Source organism: Heloderma suspectum, chromosome Z (genome assembly GCF_057233095.1).
Source record: "Heloderma suspectum isolate Gila_16-S chromosome Z, 16-S_ref, whole genome shotgun sequence".
Taxonomy (NCBI): Eukaryota; Metazoa; Chordata; class Lepidosauria; order Squamata; family Helodermatidae; genus Heloderma; species Heloderma suspectum.
Window position 1 is genome coordinate 5816578 of NC_139476.1, and position 21289 is coordinate 5837866.

The 21289-nt window shown below is 46.5% G+C and overlaps 1 protein-coding gene across 1 annotated transcript in view; it reads left to right on the forward strand.

The window, feature by feature from the left end:
* The window catches only part of FBN3 (fibrillin 3), a 144644-nt gene that overhangs the window by 14220 nt on the left and 109135 nt on the right, over nucleotides 1–21289 (forward strand). The window contains exons 3-5 of the mRNA XM_084825954.1: nucleotides 2618–2716; nucleotides 6561–6656; nucleotides 8489–8584. Coding sequence (XP_084682080.1) covers nucleotides 2618–2716; nucleotides 6561–6656; nucleotides 8489–8584 — 291 coding nt within the window. The remainder of the gene's footprint in view (nucleotides 1–2617; nucleotides 2717–6560; nucleotides 6657–8488; nucleotides 8585–21289) is intronic.

Here is a 21289-nt window from a genome sequence, read left to right on the forward strand (position 1 = left end):
CTCCAGGGAGAGGGCGGGATGTCCCTGTTTCAGCTGGTGGCTCCTTTCTGCAAAGAGAAGGAAGCAGGAGTTGCAACCCACCTGGCGGAAGCCTCAAGCTATGTCTGCCTAGAACAGGGGTGGGCAACTTTGGGAGCCAAAGGCAGTGAAGGCTGGTGTCTCCGGTTGTGGTGGGGCTGTGGATCCATTCTGGGTTTTAGTCCTAACCAGCCAAAACTCCAACGGAGCTATGCAAGGTTCTGAACCTATTTGGGGGATAGTGTTAAGCACCTTGGATAGCTCCTTTGGAGTTCTGGCTGGGTTTGACTAACACTCACAATGGACACAGCCCCACCGAAATTGGAGCCACCAGCCTCCACTGCCCAGAGGTTCTCCAGTTCCACGGCCGGAAAGGCCAATTCCACAATCAAGGGAACGTTGCCTTCATTTCCTCTCATTATTAGATGTTTTAGGCCCAGATTTGTAATTATCCAGCGATCCCCGCTATTTGGAATTTGCTATTTGATACTTCCCAAGCATCGTGAGTTAGGAATGAACCAGAAACTCCTCCCCCTCCAAATTCCTCCCTCCATTTTAGAGGTTCACATTTTCTTGGACTTGTTACTGCGTGTTACGGACCAATGCTCAAGGGTTCAGTGTTTCAAAAGGTTCTGAATTTTGCCCAGAGCATTACGCAGTAACGTGCAGTTTGCTGAAGCTTTCTGTCAGTTTGCATCTTCCTCTGTCCTCTCTGGGTTGGCAGCGTGCACAGGCACATTGATAAAACCCAGCCGGGGCGGTGGGGGAAGCCATCAGGATTTGACTGCATCGGTTCATTGATTTGATTAGATTTTCTAATCCAGAAATGGCACTCAAGTTCTTTTAGTGAGTTGTTTTAGCAAGGCATGGGGCAGCAAGTGCCCACAGGTTAGACCAGAGACAGAGAACCTATTGCACACTGAGGGCCAGATCCAATTTTGGAGAAGCTCTTGGGCACTGCATTCTATTAGTGGGCGTGGCCAAAGGCTAAAGGGGCCAAAATATCCCAAACACCAGCATATTGTAGCTGAATGCTCCTCCTCCCAGAAGCTGAGCCTTAGGAGAAGCATTTCAGCCTTTCAGAATGGGGGGGAAATCAGTACAAAACCCAGGAAAGCACCACACGATCAGTGGGAAAGGGGCGTGGCTCTCTGGGTAACCCCAGAGGGTAAGTTTGGGACCCCAGGAAGGTCCAATTTGGCCTAAGAGACTGAGGTTTTCGCCACCCCGGGGAATAAAAGTGCAACTGAAAGGGAGGACATGAAAGCACAGAAACATAAAGTCATAGAAGGTACCTCAGAGGTTATCTAGTCTAGCCTCCTGTTAAATGTAGGATCTTACAACTGCAACATCCTGAGCAATGGTTCTCTGGGCTCTGCTTAAATACGTGCAGCAAAGGAGATCCGCCACCTCCCAAGACAGCCTGTTCAATTGCCAGACGACTCTTACGGTTAGGATGTTTCTCCTGTTGTTTAGCTGAAATCTGTCGGTTCTAGTCCTGGCCTCTGGAGCAACAGCGAACAAGGCTGCTCCATGTTCTGCACCTTTCGTATCTGAAGGTGGCTATCACTTCTCCTCTTAGTCTTCTCTTCTCTAGGCTGAACATACACAGGTCTTTCAACCGTTCCTCATAGGACTTGGTTTCCAGACCCCTCACCCTCCTGGTTATTTATTTATTATGATTATTACATTTATATCCCACCTTTTTTCCTCTTGCAAGGAGCCAAGGCAGCTAACAAGGTTCTCCTCCTCTCCATTTTATTCTCACAACAACCCTGTGAGGTAAGTTAGGCAGAGAGTCAGTGACTGGCCCAAAGTCCCCCTGTGAGCTTCATGGCTGAATGGGGACTAGAACCCAAGTCTCCTGAATCCCTGTCCAACTCTCCAACCACTACACCACACTGGCTCTCAGCACTCTCAACACACTGATTACATCAACAAACTGCACATTGCCCAATTCTGGAATTAATGTTTCAAATTCTTGCAACTGAACTTGGATTCAGTAGGTGTGGCAAGGCAGGTCCACACAAACCAGAGGAACAAACATGAACCCAATGGAGGAGACCTGCTTCTCCCAGGCACGCACACACTTCTAAAAAATGTATTTTTCTTCAGCCATATGGACTAGAAGCTTGCTGTTTCATTTTCAATGGAAGCTGGGATTCTTACAGAGGCTGGCCCAGGTGCCAACAAGCACCAAGTTCTTTGTCCTCTTTACCAATACACGCAGCAGGACTTTTCTCAGCCAGGCTGGGTTTACACAGTCTCTACACATGCTCAGAGGCCTTCTCATCTTTCACTCAGCCTGAGCTGTCGAAAGCAGGTTCTGAGGTTAAGTTCTGAAGAATCCTGGTTCAGCCTAAGAACCCATTTCTGAACATGATTAGACTGGGCAGAATTTGGGCAGACGATGGCACTGGCCAAAGTTGACTGGAGCCTTAAGGCACAGGAGTTCAATTTCCATCAGCCGCAGCTGGCATAGCCAATGAGCAGGAATGCTGGGGGTTGTCATCCAAAACATCTCAAGGGCACCAGGTTGGGAAAGCTAATTTAAAGCAGCATTCTGTCTCTCATTCTTTCTCTTCTCTCCTGCCGACAGCGATTTGCCGGAACTCTTGTGGTGATGGGTTCTGTTCACGGCCTAATATGTGTACCTGTTCCAATGGGCAATTGTCCCCCAGCTGCAACTCTGGAGGAGGTGAGAGGGAGCCTGGGGGTGGAGTGGCATGTGCAAGATAGAACTTTTTCAAGGCAGGTGGGGGGTTCTGTGACAGTACACGTTTTATTGATTGATTGATTTTATTTTATTTTGAATAAGCCAATATGTAGATGATGTAATGCGCATGATACAGCACTCCAAAACAAAACAAGTGACCAACCGTAGTGCATCCAGTCTGTCTGTCTGTCTGTCTGTCTGTCTGTCTGTCTATCTATCTATCTACCTACCTACCTAGCTACCTATACAGATATATACAGATTTTGAAATGTGAAACCTTTCAGTGTAAAACACCAGCTTTTCTTTATTGCATTTCTAATCTGCCCAGTACCTAATCTTCTCTGGGCAGACTGTTAAAAACACTAAAATGCCATAGAACAATTCAAAATATAAAATACAATACAAACATCTGAAAGAATAAAATCCAATATAATGCCAAACAATAAACACACAGGAGCTGATAAAACAGCAGGAATAATCTAGAACTAGGGCTCTAAAATGCCTGGGGAGAAAAGAAAGGTCTTTGCCAGGTGCTGAAAAAAATAACAATGTCAGTGCCAGGCGAACCTCTTTGGGGAGTTTCTTCCACAGGTGGGGAGCCACCATTGGCAAGGCCCTCTCTCTTGCAGTCATCTGTCTAGTTTCCTTTGGTGGGGGCACCCAGAGGAAGGCCTCTGAAGATGACCCAAGGGTCCAAGCAGGTATTTGTGGGAGGAGACGTGCCTTTAGATAACACCAGGGTGATGTCCAAAACAAGACACCCAAATGGTCATATAAGCCTAAAATACAATTTATACCACCATCCCCCACCCCAGGGCAGTGGGGTGGGGGATGGTGGTATAAATTGTATTTTAGGCTTATATGACCATTTGGGTGTCTTGTTTTGGACATCACCCTGATGCTCTTTGGATGGGCATTTTAAAATGGCTGCCTGTATGTTTCTGAGCCCAATTCGAGGTGCTGGTTTTAACCTATAAAGCCTTTCATGGCTCAGAACCACAATACCTGAGGGAGCGCCTCTCCCGACATGAACCTACCCGGACACTACAGTTGACAACTGAGGCCTTCCTCCAAGTGCCATCTCCAAGGGTTCATGGTTGTGAACCGCCCAGAGAGCTTCGGCTATTGGGCGGTAGAGAAATGAAATGAATAAAATAAATAAATAAACAAACAAACAAATAATTAAAATTAAAATAATAATAATAGGTGAAAATGTGAAAAAGCTGCATGGATCAGAAATAGACCGATCCATCCAGTTGTATGTGGGTCAACATCAAAGCACTTTAAAGCATGTACATTTGATTTTAGACTCAGAATCCTATCCTTGGAATGTATCGATCCTCCCTGCGTGCATTGTGCCCGTCTTCCATTTTTATTCCCTTCAAGAGGCCTCCCCTGTCTGCAGACCAGGGGTGGAGGAGTTTTAACCTACAACCCATCATCCTGCATCATTGGCTTGCAATGATGGGAGTTGTAGGACGAGACATCTGGCGGGCCACAAACAGCCCATGCCTGCTGTTGACCATAAGCTCAACCCCATACGTGTCTGCTCAGATGTAACACCCATTGAGTTCAATGGTGCTTACTTCCTGGTAAGCGGGTATCGGACTGCAGCTTTCACGTAAAATCCAATGTAAGGCCTACTTAGAGTAGACCCATTGAAAAGACTGGGCTTTACTGAAGCCAACTGAAGTCCCATTAATTTCAATAAGTCTACTCTAAGTAGGACTTACATTGGATTTTACCATTCATTTCCTAATATCTAGAAAGCATCTTTCTTTCTTTCTTTCTTTCTTTCTTTCTTTCTTTCTTTCTTTCTTTCTTTCTTTCTTTCTTTGAGATATGATATCGCCAATGGAGAAGGGGAATCAAGATTTGGAGCTGGATAGGAATTCTCTCCTAACCCTAGGGGTGTGTGTGTGTGTGGGGGGGGGGGGTTGAATGTCTCCGAGTCGAGCACCCTAAAAACAACAACCTCCATCCAACTCTCCTGCTGCAATGTCCTCTTTACAACAACCCCTCCCCAATATATGGGTGGTTTCAGCTCCTCTGTTTCCGTCTGACTGAGGGCCCAGATGTTCGTAATCTTCCCAACAATGTGAAGAATTTGAGCGTGCGAGGCGGGGGGGGGGGAGTCAGTTGCATTTCCCACATTCCAGCGGGCCCTATGGGTTGGCGAGGGCAGGAGAGCAGACAGGGGTGTGTGTAAGATTGCACTGGGCATTTGGGGGCTGTTCCCACAGCCGAAAGATTGGGGCCCTTGTCTTGCGCTCACTGAACTTTGTAGAGGTTCACTTTGGAGAGAAAATGAAATAAAAGCAGGCTGGGAAGACAGAGCTGGGAGCGGGCAGCTGCTTCTTTGGGCCTGATCCAGCTCGGGCATTGAACGGATGTATTTCAAGAAGCCAGAACTGCTTGGGTAGGCCCTATTCATCCTCCCTGACACATTCTCAAAAGGAAGAGCTTCACTAAACGGATGCTCAGTTCCTCTGCAACATCTTCCCCTCCCCATGATTTCTGGCCAGGCATCGTGCAGACCAGTTAACTGCAGAGCCAGTCTAGTCAGCAAGTGGGTGGAAGCTTGTGGATCTGCTTCGGGCTCACGAGTAGACCCACTCACCCGAGGAAGGACCCGTACACTCCAACATACATACGTGCGACTTTCAGGTGGCGAAGTGTGCACGTCTACTACTGGGCTACAGCCCGTCTGTCCCCCCCGCAAAATAAAGCAAGGTTCTAGTCCTCATGGTTCTAAATTAAAAGCAGATTTAAATGGGAAGCTGCCGTCGACCAAGTCAGGCCATCTGACTGTCTGCACTGCGTGGCAGCAGCTTTCCAGGGTTTCAGAGACAGCTAAGAATTGAACCTGGGCCCCTCCTGCATGAACCTTTTATCACTGAGCTATGCCCCACTCAGCATAAAGCCACCTTATACAGAGCCTCCTCCAATCTAGTGCTGTCTAGACGTTTTGGACTTCAGTTCCCATCAGCCCCAGCTGGCATGGCCAGCTGTCAGGAATGGTAGAAGTTGGAGTCCAAACTATCTGGAGGGTACCAGGTTTGGGAAGGTCTCTCTCCTCCGATAGGCAGAGACACATGAAGGAAGGAAGCAGAGAGAGGGGGAGAGTTCTTACCTGGACTGGCTCCATGAGTCTGGTGATGTTGGAGAAATCCACAACGGGTTCAAATAAGTTCTGATTTCTGTTAATCCGACCTGCACATTCCACAGCAGACAGGCTTTTTCTGAGTTGTGTGGATTCCAGAGAGGGGTGTGTGTGTTTACCTTTAGGGGGATTTGTGCAAATGTGCGCTTGCACTAATGCGCATTAGTACAAGTGCACACCTGTGTTAATACACATCAGTGCAAAGGTGCACTTGTGCCAATGCACATTAGCACTAATGCACCTTTGTGCAAGTGGAATGAAATTCTCATGCATCCCTAAAAATAAAATCCAGTTCCATCAATGAATGGATGAATGAACGAAAGACACCTGACAATCCATGGAATACAGACAGAACAGATTTAACAACATCTGTACATTCCTATATGGGCCCCTTTTACTGCCACATCTTGTGTCAGTGAGTTCCAGAGGTTAATTATCCCTCGGCTGAGAAATGCCTCCTTTCCTCAGTCCTAAACTGACCAGCCATCACTTTCACCGGGCAACCCAGGATTCTTGCGGTCTAGACAGAGAGCAAAACCTTTTGGTGATTGGCTTTGCCCACCTCATACATGACCAAGCTCTGGTCTCCTTGGTTCCAGCCTGTGGTGCACGTCATAGTCTTCCTCCTCCTGCTTTGTAATCCTCTCCTGCTTCCTCCTCCAGTTCAGTCCTGTACCATGAGGTGTATGAATGGTGGCAGTTGCAACGAAGAAGCCTGTCTCTGCCAGAAGGGATACACAGGGACCTATTGTGGCCAGCGTGAGTATCAAGGAAGGAATTGCTAGCCTTAAAAATACATACGCACATGCGCACGTGCGCGCGCACACACACAGGGGCATTGCTAAACGTGGGCACATCAGGTCTCAGCCCTGAATGTATTTCCCAGGGCCCTCATCTATTTCCCAGGGCCCCCGTCTGTTCACTAGGGACCCCATCTATTCACCAGGGGCCCTATCTATTTCCCAGGGCCCCTATCTATTTCCCAGGATATTCATGTACTTCCCAGGGCCCCATGTATTCATCAGAGCCCTGAGACTTCATTGGTCCCAACAGAAGAAGCTTTTTTCTCAGATTTATTGCCACACGGGGGGCCTTTTTCAAGGGGGAGTGCAGTTTGGGAGGGTTAACTCTCCCCCTCCTCAGATGCTGCAACACCCCCCTCCCCAGTTCTTCCCCTGCATGCAATTTAAGTTAGGAAAAGCACTTTTTCCCATTGGTATGGGGTGATTTGAGGCAGGCTGCAAATGAATCAAAGAATTTTATTTTATTTGAGACAGTCTGGATACAGAAGTAAAGAGCTGGCTTTACCTCCTGTGAAATTTAAATAAATCCTAGGAATTATTTCTAAATTTGCCTATAGAGATATCAGTATGCAGAATTGGGGCTGATTTAAATAAATCCTAGGAATTATTTCTAAATTTGCCTATAGAGATATCAGTATGCAGAATTGGGGCTGATTTATGACTTCTTTCGTGGCCCGGACCCCAAACCTTTTAACTGCCTAGCAACATCCCCAAACACGCACACAGAGAGAGCAGACATGGCATTTCCTTATGCTGGGCTCTGAAGTCAGTCTCAGACATTCTAACCAGGTATTCCACCTGTTTGACGTTACGTATTTCTGTACTGACTTTTCAAAGAAATCATCATGGTTTGATGCTGGCTTTCCCCAGCCTAGAGCCTTCCAGATGTGTTGGACATTCAACATCAAACAGCCGTCGGCCATACTGGTGGGGCTGATGGGAATTGTAGTCCCTCACAACTAGGATCTACTGGCTGGGGATGGTAGGAGTTGTAGTTCAACACATTTGCAGTGGCCCAGGTTCGAGAGGGCCAATTTCCTCATCTATTCAGTCAATTAAATTTCAAGTGGTTTACAGTTAAAATGAAAAAGAAACTAAAGATATCATGAGAGCTGTGGAGTATGTGGAACAAGGGTGACCTAAATTCAAGTTCCCCCCTTCCCTCCCTGCCCCCAGCTGGTAACAGGTAAATACCACCACCTCCTTCTATTTCTTCTTCTTTATTACATTTATATTATGTTCTTCCTCAAAGGAGCTCAGGGCAAGACACATATTTCTCCCCCTGCAAGCCCTTTTTATCCTCACAACAACCCTGTGAGGTAGATTAGGTTAAGCGATGATGATTGGCCCAAAGGTCAGCCAGTGAGCTTCTCTCTCCCTTGGTCTTAGTCTGATGTTCCAACCCAACCTTTTCCAACCTGGGAACTACAACTCCCATATTCCAGGGCCATGCTGGCAGGGACTGATGGGTGCTGTTAGCCATCTGGAGGGCACCACACTAATTGCTAACCCTAAGCACTGCACCCCACTGCCTCTCTGACTAGATGATCTGGATTATTATTTTTACCCAGTCTTCTGCTGCCATTTGGGTGGCTTCTCCCAAAACCACATCCCGTCCCTTTTCACTGGCAAAGGTCAGATGTACTGAACTGCATGAGTGAGAAACTGAGAATCCGGCTCTCTTCCCGATTCCCTGATGCAAAGCGGCATTTCCTGGACGGCCTGTCTGGAACTCTGTCCAAGGCAACCTCCCTGATCAGTCTTTCTCTTTCTCTGTTCCTCGCACAGCTGTCTGCGAAAGCGGTTGCCAAAACGGAGGCCGGTGCATTGGACCAAACCGCTGTGCCTGCGTTTACGGCTTCACGGGGCCTCAATGCGAGAGAGGTAGGTGGGCTGTGGGACATGACATGAGACTGCCCTCCAATGCTGTATTACATATGCAGTTGTGTTGTTGTCGAATTTGAAGTGCCAGCACTCATTATGACGGTGCTACCAACCATGCCCCCAAGGAGAGTCCAAAGACTCAGGGTCAGGGAAACAACATTGTTCAATGTCAACAAACCTGTTCTGGCAGTTTTCGTCAAGTGATAAGGAAGCAAAGGGCTGGATGTGCCCGATCTCGTCTGATCTCGGCAGCTAAGCAGGGTCAGCCCTGGTTAGTACTTGGATGGGAGACCGCCTGGGAATCAGGCTTCCTGCATGGAGCAGGGGGTTGGGCTCGATGGTCTTGTAGGCCCCTTCCAACCCTATGGTTCTATGATTCTAAGACCTGCTAGCTCCAAGTCCTGGTTTTAACCTAGGGATGTCAGCGGAATCTGTCGGAGGGGTGGAGTTCGCCAAGCTTTCATCACCTCAGTCCCCTGAACTTTGGCTCATTTCCCCGGTGGCCCAACTCAAGTTGGCCCAACTTGATCTGCATCAAGTCGGACCAGTTCACAGATTTTCCTTTCTTTCTTTTTTTTTTGCATAAAAGCACATTTGTGCAAATTGCAGCTGCAATTTGATTTATGCAGTTTCTGGCCTTAATTTGTGCAAATCGCATATGCAATTGCATGTTATGCAAATGGCAGCCAAAACTTGTGTAAATTATGCAAATGGCAGCATTTTACACTAATTTTTTAAAACGGGAAAAATGTAAATGAATGCAGAGTTGGGTGCTCAGCGGGAGACTGTCGAGCCTCAAAGGGACTGGATTTCGCAGTGATGGACATCCTTACTTTAACCTAAAAAGCCTTACATGACTATGTACCCCAATATCTCAAGGACTGCCTGTATGAACCTACTCAGTCTCTGAGGGCAGCTTCAGAGGACTTTCTCTGTGTGCACCTTCCAAGAGAAGCTCGGTTTGGGAATGGCTTTTCTGTGTTAGCCCCATGTTTCTAGAACATTCTTTGCAAGGAAGCATGCCTGATGCTGATGTGGTCACCTTTCCAATGCCAGGTGAAAGTAGATTTATTGTCCCAGGCATTCGGACATTAGTTATGGCCCGATTGTTGTGGGATGCTTTTGTGGGGTGGGGAAAAACTAGTGTACTGTGGATGAATGCTTTTCATATTGCCTTGTTTTTAGCTTCTGTTTTTATGGTGTTTATTTACATTGTGCTGATGTCGGTTTGTATTGATTTTGGATTGGGTTTCTTTTCCTGTTATACAGATTATGGATTTCTGTATTCGTGTATGTGAAGTCACTCCAGGACTGCTTTTTTGCAGTGGGAAGTGACACCGACATTTAATAAATAATACGAATAATTTTTTTTTAAAGGCTCGAGTAGCATACAGCCTGAACGTACATTAAAAATCGAAAGCCACCTTTAGCCACGATTCTTTATGTGTGCAGATAGAGTGGTGTTGCTCTAGACCAGGGTTGCAGAACCTCAAATCAACCCTTCCTGGGCTGAATCTACACATAGCAGTTATACTGTTATCATACAGTTACCATAACTATTGGTGCCCATTGGTGTCATGTGTACCAATAGTTTTGATAATGGTATAACTGCGATGTGTAGATTCAGCCCTGGTATCCCAATTAGGCCTGGGAGCCAAATTTGGCCCTCTGGGGTTCCTGCTGGAATGCAGCCCCAGAGGGCTTTTCTAAAATGGAACTCAGCTCTTGGGCAGAAAAAGCGTCCCTACCCCTAAACAATTTATGTCTGCTTCCCTTTAGCTGAGCTTCCAGAGTGGTTTGTCAAAGCAAGAGAAGACACGTAAACAGAACATAATACAGAACATGTTCAAAGTAGAGCTGCTGGGGAAATTCGAGATGGACTAAAATGAGCTCAGATTTCTAAAAATTTGACATGTGGAATCCACTGCAGAGCGAACCCCTCAGGCTGTACCGAGTCCATGGAGTTTTGGATGGTTTTTGTTGTTGTTTTTAGTTTCCTGAAATTTGTGCATATTTTTTTCTAGGAAAATATGCACATTTCTGCTGAGGAAAAGTTGAATGGAATAGGGGACAATATGCTAAATCTTACGTACGTAGGTAAATTATGTAAATTGTTACAAAACCTCTTATGTAATTATTTGCGTATTTTTAATGCATGACGAACAACTATCCGCCACCGTCTGTGAGCGGACAACGGAACAAAAGGCTCCTGACAATCTGTGAAACATGGAGCAAAATCTGGAGCGGATTTTACTCAGTCTGTACATCCCTAGTTCAAAGTAAAGAAAAAACTATGTTAAGGATGCAATCCTATATATGCTTACCTGGGAGTAAGTCCCCTTGAACTCATTGGTACTGACTTCTAAGTACAGCTGTCTTCTGAGAGACAAGAAGTTGGGTCCACATTTAGACACACATAGAGTCAACGCATTGAAATCAATGGGGATTAAGTTAGTCATGGCTAGCTGAAGTCACACTGATTTCAGTTGGTCTGCTCTAAGTAAAACTAAATCTGGGTCTAACCTGGACAGCCCCCCCCCCCCGCCCTGAAAAAATGTTATGTATCATTGCACTGTACAAATTCTCTGTGTGTGATCAGCTACAGCTTGGAGGGATTTTATAATGTACGAAGGCCTTGCATCAAAAGCACCTCTCCCTCCCACCACATGCACACACATTTTCTTTCTTTTTTTCTGCAAAGCCTGCGGTGAATGGATTTGGCCCCGGCTCAGAGTCAGAGATGAAACAAAGCCATCACAGCTGTGTCTACACACCGGCTCACCCCTGCCAAGACAAACACAGAACTCGCTGTGTGGAGAGATAGGGTAGAGTTTCAAAGCTCACACACGCTCTTCTGTCTCACTCATTCACTCACTCACTCACTCACACACGTGCGCACACACATACACACCCCACCATTGAAGTCAAGATGCTGTCTGGATTTTCAGCCAGGAAAGGCCAATATTGTTTCATGGTCTCTTCCTTCTGGAATCTCAGTTGTGGCCCTCTTCGGGTCAGAAAGCTGCCCCCCCTCCACACACACACACACAAGCACACAGATTGTGTTCATGGGCTCCTGGCTAGGGATGTACACATTTTGTTAAATCCATTCCGTCTGTGTTTCGTGGATTGTCAGGCGCCTTTTGTTCCGTCATCCGCTTATTGATGGAATGGACTTTTTTTCTCAATTGCCCAAACATCCATCCACTTTGGAAAGTATGCCTTTGCGCAAATCTGCACTTCTGAACATGTGAATGTATGCGCTTGCACGTATGTGAAGTTGTGCATTTGTGCAATTCAAGAAAGTTTTAAAAAAATACTCCACATGTCCATGGAATTGGTACAGCTCTGAAAAAGCTGGTCAGTTCCAGAATCCACAGGTCACATTCAATGAAATATGAACTCATTTGAATCTGTTGCAGATTTCCCTACTTCTGGCCCCCTTTCTCTATGTCAGTGTTCCTGAGCCTGGCACCCTCAAGATGGGTCAGACTACAAACCCCATCATCCCTTGCCATGCTGGCTGGTAACAATGGAGCTGCAGTCCAAACACAGCGAGAGGCTGCCTGATTGGAGAAGGGCTGCTTTAAGCCATTAAGAGTGAAATCCTATGCATGTTTAGACAGAAAAAAGTCCTACAATTCCCAGCATGCCTCCAGCCAGGGATGCTGGCTAGGGGCATGCTGGGAGTTATAGGACTTTTTTGTGTCCAAACATATATAGGATATATATCCTATATATCCCTAATATATGTTGCAGATTTCCAGGAGACGGGGGGAGAGAAGGCAGACAGAGAGTCACGTTTCTCTCTCCCCCCAAATAATAATCAAGGGTTGACCAATAAGGCATGGTGAAAACCCCCTGGCTTAAATGGCTTGAAAAGGCCAATTCTAATTCAGAGGACTGGCTATCCCACAGGTGTAGAACCTCAAATCTGGCCCTCCAGGGTTTTGCAGAAGGCCATGGCCCCACCCCCTTTCCTGCAACAGCATCATTTGGCAGTTTCCCAGGTTTTGTTCAGTTTTCCCCCTTTTAAGAACTGGAGATGTCTCTCCTAAGGTTTATTTACATGCAGTAAGAGTTTTAAGCAAAATTGTGGTGGTGGTTTTGGCCACGCCCCTTTTTCCTTAGGCTCTACTCACCCCTGGAATGCAGCCCTTGAGAGCGTCTCCAAAATGGAATCCAGCCCTCAGGATTAAAGCGTTTCTGCACCCCTGATCTATCCAGTTGTGGTCACTAAACGGAGCCGCAGTGTTCAGGGGCAGTATACTTCCGAATAGGGAGCAGGGAGGAGAAATACGGTGTTCAGGGGCGGTATACTTCTGAATATAGTATCATAGTATCATAGAATACTAGGGTTGGAAGGGGCCTATAAGACAATCGGGTCCAAATGGTCTCCAATAAAATAAAGTTATCCGTTTTCACCCCAGGCCACCCCAAACAAATGGGAGAAGTCCTCCCACACCACCCCCTTAACAATATAAGAAGAGCCCTGCAGGATCAGACCAAGGGTCCCTCTAGTCCAGCATTCTGATCACACAGAGGCCAACTAGCTGTCGACCGGGAACCCACAAGCAGGGCATGAGTGCAGCAGCACCTTCCCACCCATGTTCCCCAGCAGCTGCTGTACATAGGCTCACTGCCTCTGGACTGGTAGCCACTGACAGCCTTCTCCTCTGGGAATTTGTCCAGCCCCTTCTAAAGCCCTCCAAATGCACAGCCATCACTGCATCCCGTGGAAGTGAATGCCATAGTTTAACACTGCGCTGGGTAAAGAAGGGCTTTCTTCATGGCCATGCAGGGGCAGATCTGTGCACGTGCGTGTTGGGCGTGCACCTTCCCAGCCCCAGCCGCAATCCCTCTTGCCCGCTGCGTGGGACTCAAGGCGATAAAAAGCACGCTTTCCACTGGCACTGACACTCAAGCCTCCGAGGGAGGGATCCAGGGCAGTGGGAAAGCGGTTCAGGGCTCTGGACACACAGGCCCAGCCCCTCACGCTGGCCTCCACGTTCCGACAGGGGCCAGGCAGATGGCTCCGACATGTCCCTGAGCGAGACGTGATTGCAAGGACTGGTTCTTTGCTTCGCAACAACTGAACAGACGGCCACTCCTATAGGGCAGGCCAGTATTATTAGCTTTATATCACAGACTGGACGGTGGGTATGGTGCCCTCCAGTGGTTTGGGATGACAACTCCCAGCTTTCCTGACCACTCACCTTGCTTGGTGGGGCTGATGGGAACTGAAGTCCAAAACATCTGAGAGTACCAGGTTTGGCTTGAAGTCCACCCTGTGAGACAGTGGAAGAGGAAGGAGGGTTGCTCGAGGACATTCAGTTCTGTGAATTCCAACATGAGCTGGTGCAATCTGCACCTTCTGGGCAAACTTGTGGACTGGAACATAGCTATCTGCCAGCTTTCCACCTGGTGCTTTTCTGGCTACCAAGACATGTAGGGATGAATATTTTGAATTAAAAGACATTTTGACGTGTACATTTAGAGAAGAAATGCAGTTCAAAAGATGTAAACTGCGATTCAGAAGACAGTGAAAATAGGAACATGTCTCCAAAATGGAATTCACCCTGCAGGCTGAAAGAGGTTTTGCGCCTCTGTCTTAAGCAATGTAAGATTCCAGTCCTCATCATTCTGAATATAGGGCTGATTTAAACAGCAGCATCTAACCCAGTATTGTCAACACTGACTGGCAGTGATTCTTTGGGGTCTCAGGCAAGAGTTGTTGCAGCCCTACCTGGAGATGCTGCCAGGTATTGCACTTGGGACTTTCTGCATGCACTGTGCCACCGAGCCATGGTAGGTCTGAGACTTCCTACCTCACCCTCTTCGCCACTGTGCTAGGCCAGTGACCATGCCCAGTGAGGCTATGAAACGGGAGAACCAGGGATGCTCAAATTCACTGTTTGTCCGAACTTCACTTCATAGCTTGTATTGTCCCACTCCTGTTCTCATTTGTGCGCATTTCAAATGGGAAAAGTGGATGTTTCCATGAGCATTTTGTAAGAGTGTGCAAATGTTGCCCCCATTGAGTAAAGTGTGAGAATTTTGTTCTTTGAAATGTGCCCATTGCTGTTTATTGAAAATGCTCATTTTGCATTGTGCATTTGACAAAATGCAAATTTTTTGATACGATTGCAAGTTCAGGGATTTGCGAAGTTTTCCCATGTCAAAATTCGCTCCTGTTCGCATTCGGGATTGTTAGTGGGGCAAGTTAAAATGATTTGCAGATGGAAACGAAATTCTCATACAAGCCTAGCGCAGCTCACACACTTCTGATCTCTGGCATTCAGTGGGGCAGATCGTCTGGGACAAAGGCTGTATGGCTACAGATGTGCAAACAAGCAGTGTCTGAGGTTGCTTGATTCTCCAAACATTGTCTTGTATCTAATACCTGTTTGCATTTGTGATCACTGCTTGTTCTGCCCGCATGGGCAAATTATACAAGTCAAGCAGTGATTGGGTGAGAAATTTGCTAGAATTTCCATATTTGCCCAACCTTCCTCCATAGACTAAAGTGGGGCTTTCAGTCTAATTAAGACATTTGCTCCAAACTGAACTGGGGGAGAGTTGCACCAATTGAATGCAAGCACATGTCCAGCAATTTGTGAATATTTTCAGCCAACATGTGATGGCGATCACGTTCAGGACTTCGAACAGGACACATTCAAATGTTTTGTGAGCAAAAATGAAATTATTGTGTATCCCTGTGTATGGCCCAGCTCAGCCTCACCTGAGATTGAGGAGATGATTTTCACTCAGTCAGATTGGGAAGAAGTTTTTCCCTCTCTTTATGATATCAAAGAAGGGGACATGATCTTGAGGGAAGGAGGATCTGTCTCTAGTGACGTCTGCTTTGTGGAGCTGACTAGACTGGAATGCTAAAGCACTGCCCCCCCCCCCAATGTGGCTTTTTTTTGTCTCCCCTCTCCCCCTTGCATCTCATCCCTGCCAAATCTTCCCCAGGGTCCAACATGCGAAAACCACAAAGAGGAGATGGGGAGGGGGGAAAGAAAGAGAGAGCTTTGTAAATGGAAGAACTTGGCACCCCATTGCCTAATTGAGGAAATGGACTACTTCAGACCCACTTGCCTTAATAAGGAGGCTAGTGTGAGTTCCTGCTAGATCATTTCCTGCCTTGAATATACGCTTTTTTGGAAAGCAGGGGATGGGGGTGCTGATTCTCCGGCTGTCAGAGCTGTATCAAAACCATGCCAGTCCCATTTAGGAAATGGAGCACAGGCTGTGCTTCAGAGAATGTAGGGGAGGAATGTCGGAGGAATCTGTCTGGGAGGTGAGGCTCACTGAGCTTTCATCAGGTCAGCCCCCCCAGACTTTGTTTCGCTTCCCTATGAACTAGCCTGACCCGATGCACATCAAGTTGGGTCAGTTCATGGATTTTTCTGGGATTTAATTTTTTTTTTTCTTAAATAGAAATGTGTGCAAATTCCAGCGTGCAAGTTGCATCATTTGTGAAAATTTCAGGTGTAATTTGCATAATTTGCACAAATTACTACTGCAATTTGTGCACATTTTGCGGGTTGTGGACAAAATTTGCATGAATCACAGAAATTGCACCCTGAAATTTCCACACATTTCTATTTACACCAAAAAAATTAAAATGAAAAAAGTTCCCACATTTCAAGAAAAGCCCCATGGCTTGGCCCGCAAATGTGAGCCAAATTGGGTGCTAGCCAGGAATCTGTTAGACTCCATTGGCCAGACTCTACAGTGACAGACATTCCTTGCGTAGCGGTACTAGTTCTTGGGCATTTTGTGTGACCTTGGGAGGAACCATGGCACTGAAAGACATGGGCCTCCCATCCTTGCTAATTGGCGGCACTCAAAATTGAGGGAGCTTTGACAGGCATGGCAGTCTAAGCCACGTGCCCAACGTAAGATGGATTCCTAAAGCAGAGGAAATTGTCCATGAGGGTGGATTCAGTGCAATGCCCAAGTCTGCCCTTCCTGCAATCAGTTCACCAGATGCAGTGTTGTTGTCTTCCAGTTTTGCGGGGAGGAGAACCCCCATTGATTTCGAGACCTCATCTTGGTGCTACAGTTCCCAGCACAAACAAACGAGAAACATATCCCTGGCTGCTTCCTAATGCGGTGATAGTTGGCCATTCTTTCTCACTGGTGTATTGAACATTATTTTCTGGCAGAAATCACCTTCTGCCCGAAGATGTGAGTGAATTAATGCATCTTTCAGCTGAACCTGAAGGACCAGGGTGGCTGGGCACACGGCGAGCAACCAAAAACGAACGGCCTCCCTTTGAAGGGTTCATTTGCAACCTTGGGCAGAATGACGAGACTGAAAAAACAGTTGACGTCAACGTGCCTATTAGTTTAATGAAAATGTCAGTGGGATCTTTTCCACCCTATAGTACAGTATAATCCTTGAGTCTACCTTTGCTAAGAATGATGGGTCTCACCCCAAGGGATGGATGAAGCTGTCAATTTTGGCTTCTCTTGCTTTCTCATTGTTCCAGTCTTAATTTTGGTTCATCCTGAATGTCAAGATTTGTTTTTTAATGGTTGCATGAAACTTTATACAGAAATATTTGTACACAATTTTTCCTAATATGTTGTTGTTGTTACATTTATATCCCACTTTTTTTCCGCTTGCAAAGAACCGAAGGCAGCTTACACGCTCCTGTTCCTTTCCATTTCATCCTCACAACAACCCTGCGAGGCAGGTTAGGCTGAGAGTCAGAGACAGGCCCAAAGTCACCCAGTGAGCTTCATGGCCGAATGAGGACTAGAACATTTTGGCAAGCAATTTTCCCAAAGCCATGCATTTTTTAAATGTTATTTTCATGAATATACCCATTTTTGTGTTCACCTTGCTCTGATGCCTGCATTTTGCATACATTTTTAAATTGGAGAGCTCCATTGCGCAATTCTCAGAAGTGCACATTTTGAAAGTAATGGCTCACATTTTAATGCAAACTCACTTAATTTTGCACTTTTGAACCAATATGCAAACTGAAGGCTGAATCTACACATGACAGTTTTATCGTTATCATACTGCAATGATAACTCTTGGTGTGCATGACACCCATGGGCACCAACAGTTATCACTGCAGTATGATAACAGTAAAACTGCTATGTGTAGATTCAGCCTTCAGTTTGCATATTGGTTCAAAAGTGCAAAATTAAGTAAGTTTGCATTAAAATGTGAGCCAAAGTAATTCCCACCCCCAATACATACCCATACCTTAACCTCATGAAAACTCAAATACACACATGCATGCATCTTCCCAGTTTTAATAGCCATTTCCTCTTCTACAGCAAAATATCTTGGGCTCACCCTGGATTTATATCAGAGAGAGAGAGAGAGAGAGAGAGACTATCAGATGAGGTCTGACAAGAGCATAATGAAGTAGGAAGATGATATCACTTGACTTTGACAATTACTTTGTACAGGATGTAGACAACTGGGTTGAGAGGAAGGACAATGAAGTTGGTCAGCTGTGTTTGGAAAACAACTCAGCAATTGCTGCTGCTGCAAAAAAGGCCAATACAGCTTGGGGCTACAATATTAAAACCGTAGCTTCCAAGTCCTAGGACGTGAGAGTTCCACTTGATTCCATAATAGCCAGATGTCATCTGGAGGACTGTGTCCAGTTCTGGGCACTGGACTTCAGCTAAGATGTTGACAAACTGGGACAGGTTCAGAGGAAGCAAGAAACCAGTCCTATGAGGAAAGGTGGGAGGGACCAGTTGCACTGAGAAAACTGAGTGGAGGGGCAACATGATGGTCCTTTTCTACTCCCCGAAGGGTTGTTATTCAGAAGAGGGCAAAGACTTGTACTCTGCTTCCACTGCAGCGGACAACAGGACTAGATCAAATGACCTTAAATTGCAGGAGGGTAGACTTCAGCTGAACTGTAGGAGAAATGCCTTGATGGTAGGGAAGTCTGGGAAATTCCTGCAATGAGCAGGGAATTCCTGGATTCCTGCATTGAGCAGGGGGTTGGACTCAATGGCCTTGTAGGCCCCTTCCAACCCTACCATTCTATGATTCTATGAATAAGGTTCTTATTTGACTCGATGGAGTGCCCCAGCATGAACAGCTCAATTTGTGTTTGCGAGCCAAGCTGCAAGCTTTTCCCAAAGCTCTGGGAATTTTTTTGCATGTTTTTTCTGCAGTTCCATGATTTGCACAAATTTCTGCGCCATTTGCACAAATTTCTGCGCCATTTGCACAAATTTCTGAGCAATTTGCATAACTTGTGGCCGAATCTGCACAAATTGCGGCTCCCTAAATTATGGCCAGATTTTCACAAAGTGCTCAGAAATTTGCACAACCCCCTCAGAAATTTGTGGAAATTGCAGTACTTGTGGAGGAAAAAATGTGCAAAATGCCTGGAAAAATCCACAAACTGGCTCCAACTCGCTGCAGATTGAGTCGGGCATTGCAGCGGGAACTGAAACAAAGTCCTGGGGGCTGAACCAAGGAAAACCCATTGAACTCCATCCCCGAAACAGATTTATCTTGCATCCATACTTGATGATAAGAGCAGTTTGACCATAAAACCCATTACCTGGGAGGTGGCGGCCTCTCCCTCCCTCAGGTCTTCATGCAGAGTCTCTACTTCAGGGGCTATAGCTCATTGGTAGTGCGCATGCTTTGCAAGCAGAAGGTCCCAGGTTCGAATTCTGGTGTATGCAGGTAGGGCTAGGAAGGAATCCTGCCTGAAACCCTGGAGAGCTGCTGCCAGTCAGTGTTGACAATACTGGGCTAGATGGGCCAGTGGCCTGACGCAGTAGAAGGAAGCTCCCTATGTTCCTGTGTTCCAGAGCCTGGGCAGCCATCTCTTGAAGATGCCCTAACTTGGTATTTCCTTCATCAATCAGGGGGTTGTACCAGAGGGCTTACAGGGCCTCCTCCAACTGTGATTCACTGTGGACAGGTATAGTGGTGGGGCTGGAGGGGTAACATGATCCCCAACCACCCTTCTGCTGATAACATCTGTGTCTCTTTCCACTGGCCCCTCTGCAGACCTCTCCTCTGCGGCTTTCTTGCTGCCCAGCATCCTCCTGAGCTGGGCTGGGATGCATTAGTCCCAAACCCGATGAGAAAACCGCCTGTGCAAGCTAAAAGGAGAACGGCTTTGTAAACATGGCCTTTTATTAGAAACGTCTGTGCGAGGGACAGGCCCGGCAGCCAAGGAACATCCATAGCTCCGGGGGTACAGGATGGGAACCATTTTCCAAATGGACCAGACAGGGGGAGTGATGCTTACACCGAGGTGTGGGTTGTGGAGGCAGAATTGAGCAGATTCACACAAATGCAGACAGCCCCTTTCTGAATTCGGATCATGGACCTATAGCTGCAAAAGACACCATCATCATCTTATTTGGGATGGATGAACCAGACTTTTTCTGGACCATGTTGTGTATTCAAACCTAAGACCCATTCTTTTTATTTTCTGCATCAGTCTGAAATCATCTTTTTTAAAAAAAAAAAAAACAATCACACACAAAAATTTGCATGTACACACACAGATTCCCCAACCAGATGCAGTTTGTACACATTTTCCCCAAATATACATATTTTTAATGCAGTTTCCCCTAATGTCTGCATGCAATGTTCCCTAATATTGGCATTTTGGTATGGAATGTTCCGTGACGTATGTATTTTTCTAGGCAACTTTATCGTATACATTTTTGTACGCAGCTTTTGAGGCAAGGACTGCATGGCCAGATTCGAAGGATAACTGTCTTCTAATCTGCAAATTAGGTTGGTTCACTTATAAATGTAGACCAAGCTAAATTTCACCCTGTCTTGCTGACATGGGGCAGTTGGTTCCGATGGCCCCAACTGCAGTTGGCATTATATTATATTACATTATAGGAAGGGCATTATATTTGGGGACATCCTGCAGGGGCTGCCCATATTCTGCATGGGCTGCCCCATAACACTCCATCCATCCCCATTTAGCAGGGATCAAACCAAAGCCCTTTCTAGTCCAGCATCCTGTTTCCAGCTGTGGCCAACCAGATGCCCCAATGGGAGACACCCAAGCAGGAGGTGCAGGGAATGCTGATCCGATTTGCAGATGACACAAAATTGGGCGGGATAGCTAATACCTTGGAAGATAGAAACAGAATTCAAAGGGATCTTGATAGACTGGAGCACTGGGCAGAAAACAACAGAATGACATTTAACAGGGATAAATGCAGAGTTCTGCACCTAGGAAAAAGAAACCAAATGCACAGTTGCAAGATGGGGGATACGTGGCTCAACCACGCTACAACCGAGAAGGATCTTGGAATTGTTGTCGATCACAAGCTGAATATGAGCCAACAATGTGATGTGGCTGCAAAAAAGGCCAATGCTCTTTTGGGCTGCATTCATAGAAGCATAGCTTCCAAATCCTGGAAAGTCCTAGTTCCCCTCTACACAGCACTGGTTAGGCCTCATCTGGAGTACTGTGTCCAGTTCTGGGCACTACACTTTAAGAAGGATGCAGACAAGCTGGAGAGGGTTCAGAGGAGGGCAACAAAGATGATCAGGGGACTGGAAACAAAGCCCTATGAGGAGAGACTGAAAGAACTGGGCATGTTTAGCCGTGAGAAGAGAAGGCTGAGGGGAGACAGGATAGCGCTCTTCAAGTCCTTGAAAGGTTGTCACAGAGAGGAAGGCCAGGATCTCTTCTCCATCATCCCAGAGTGCAGGACACGGAA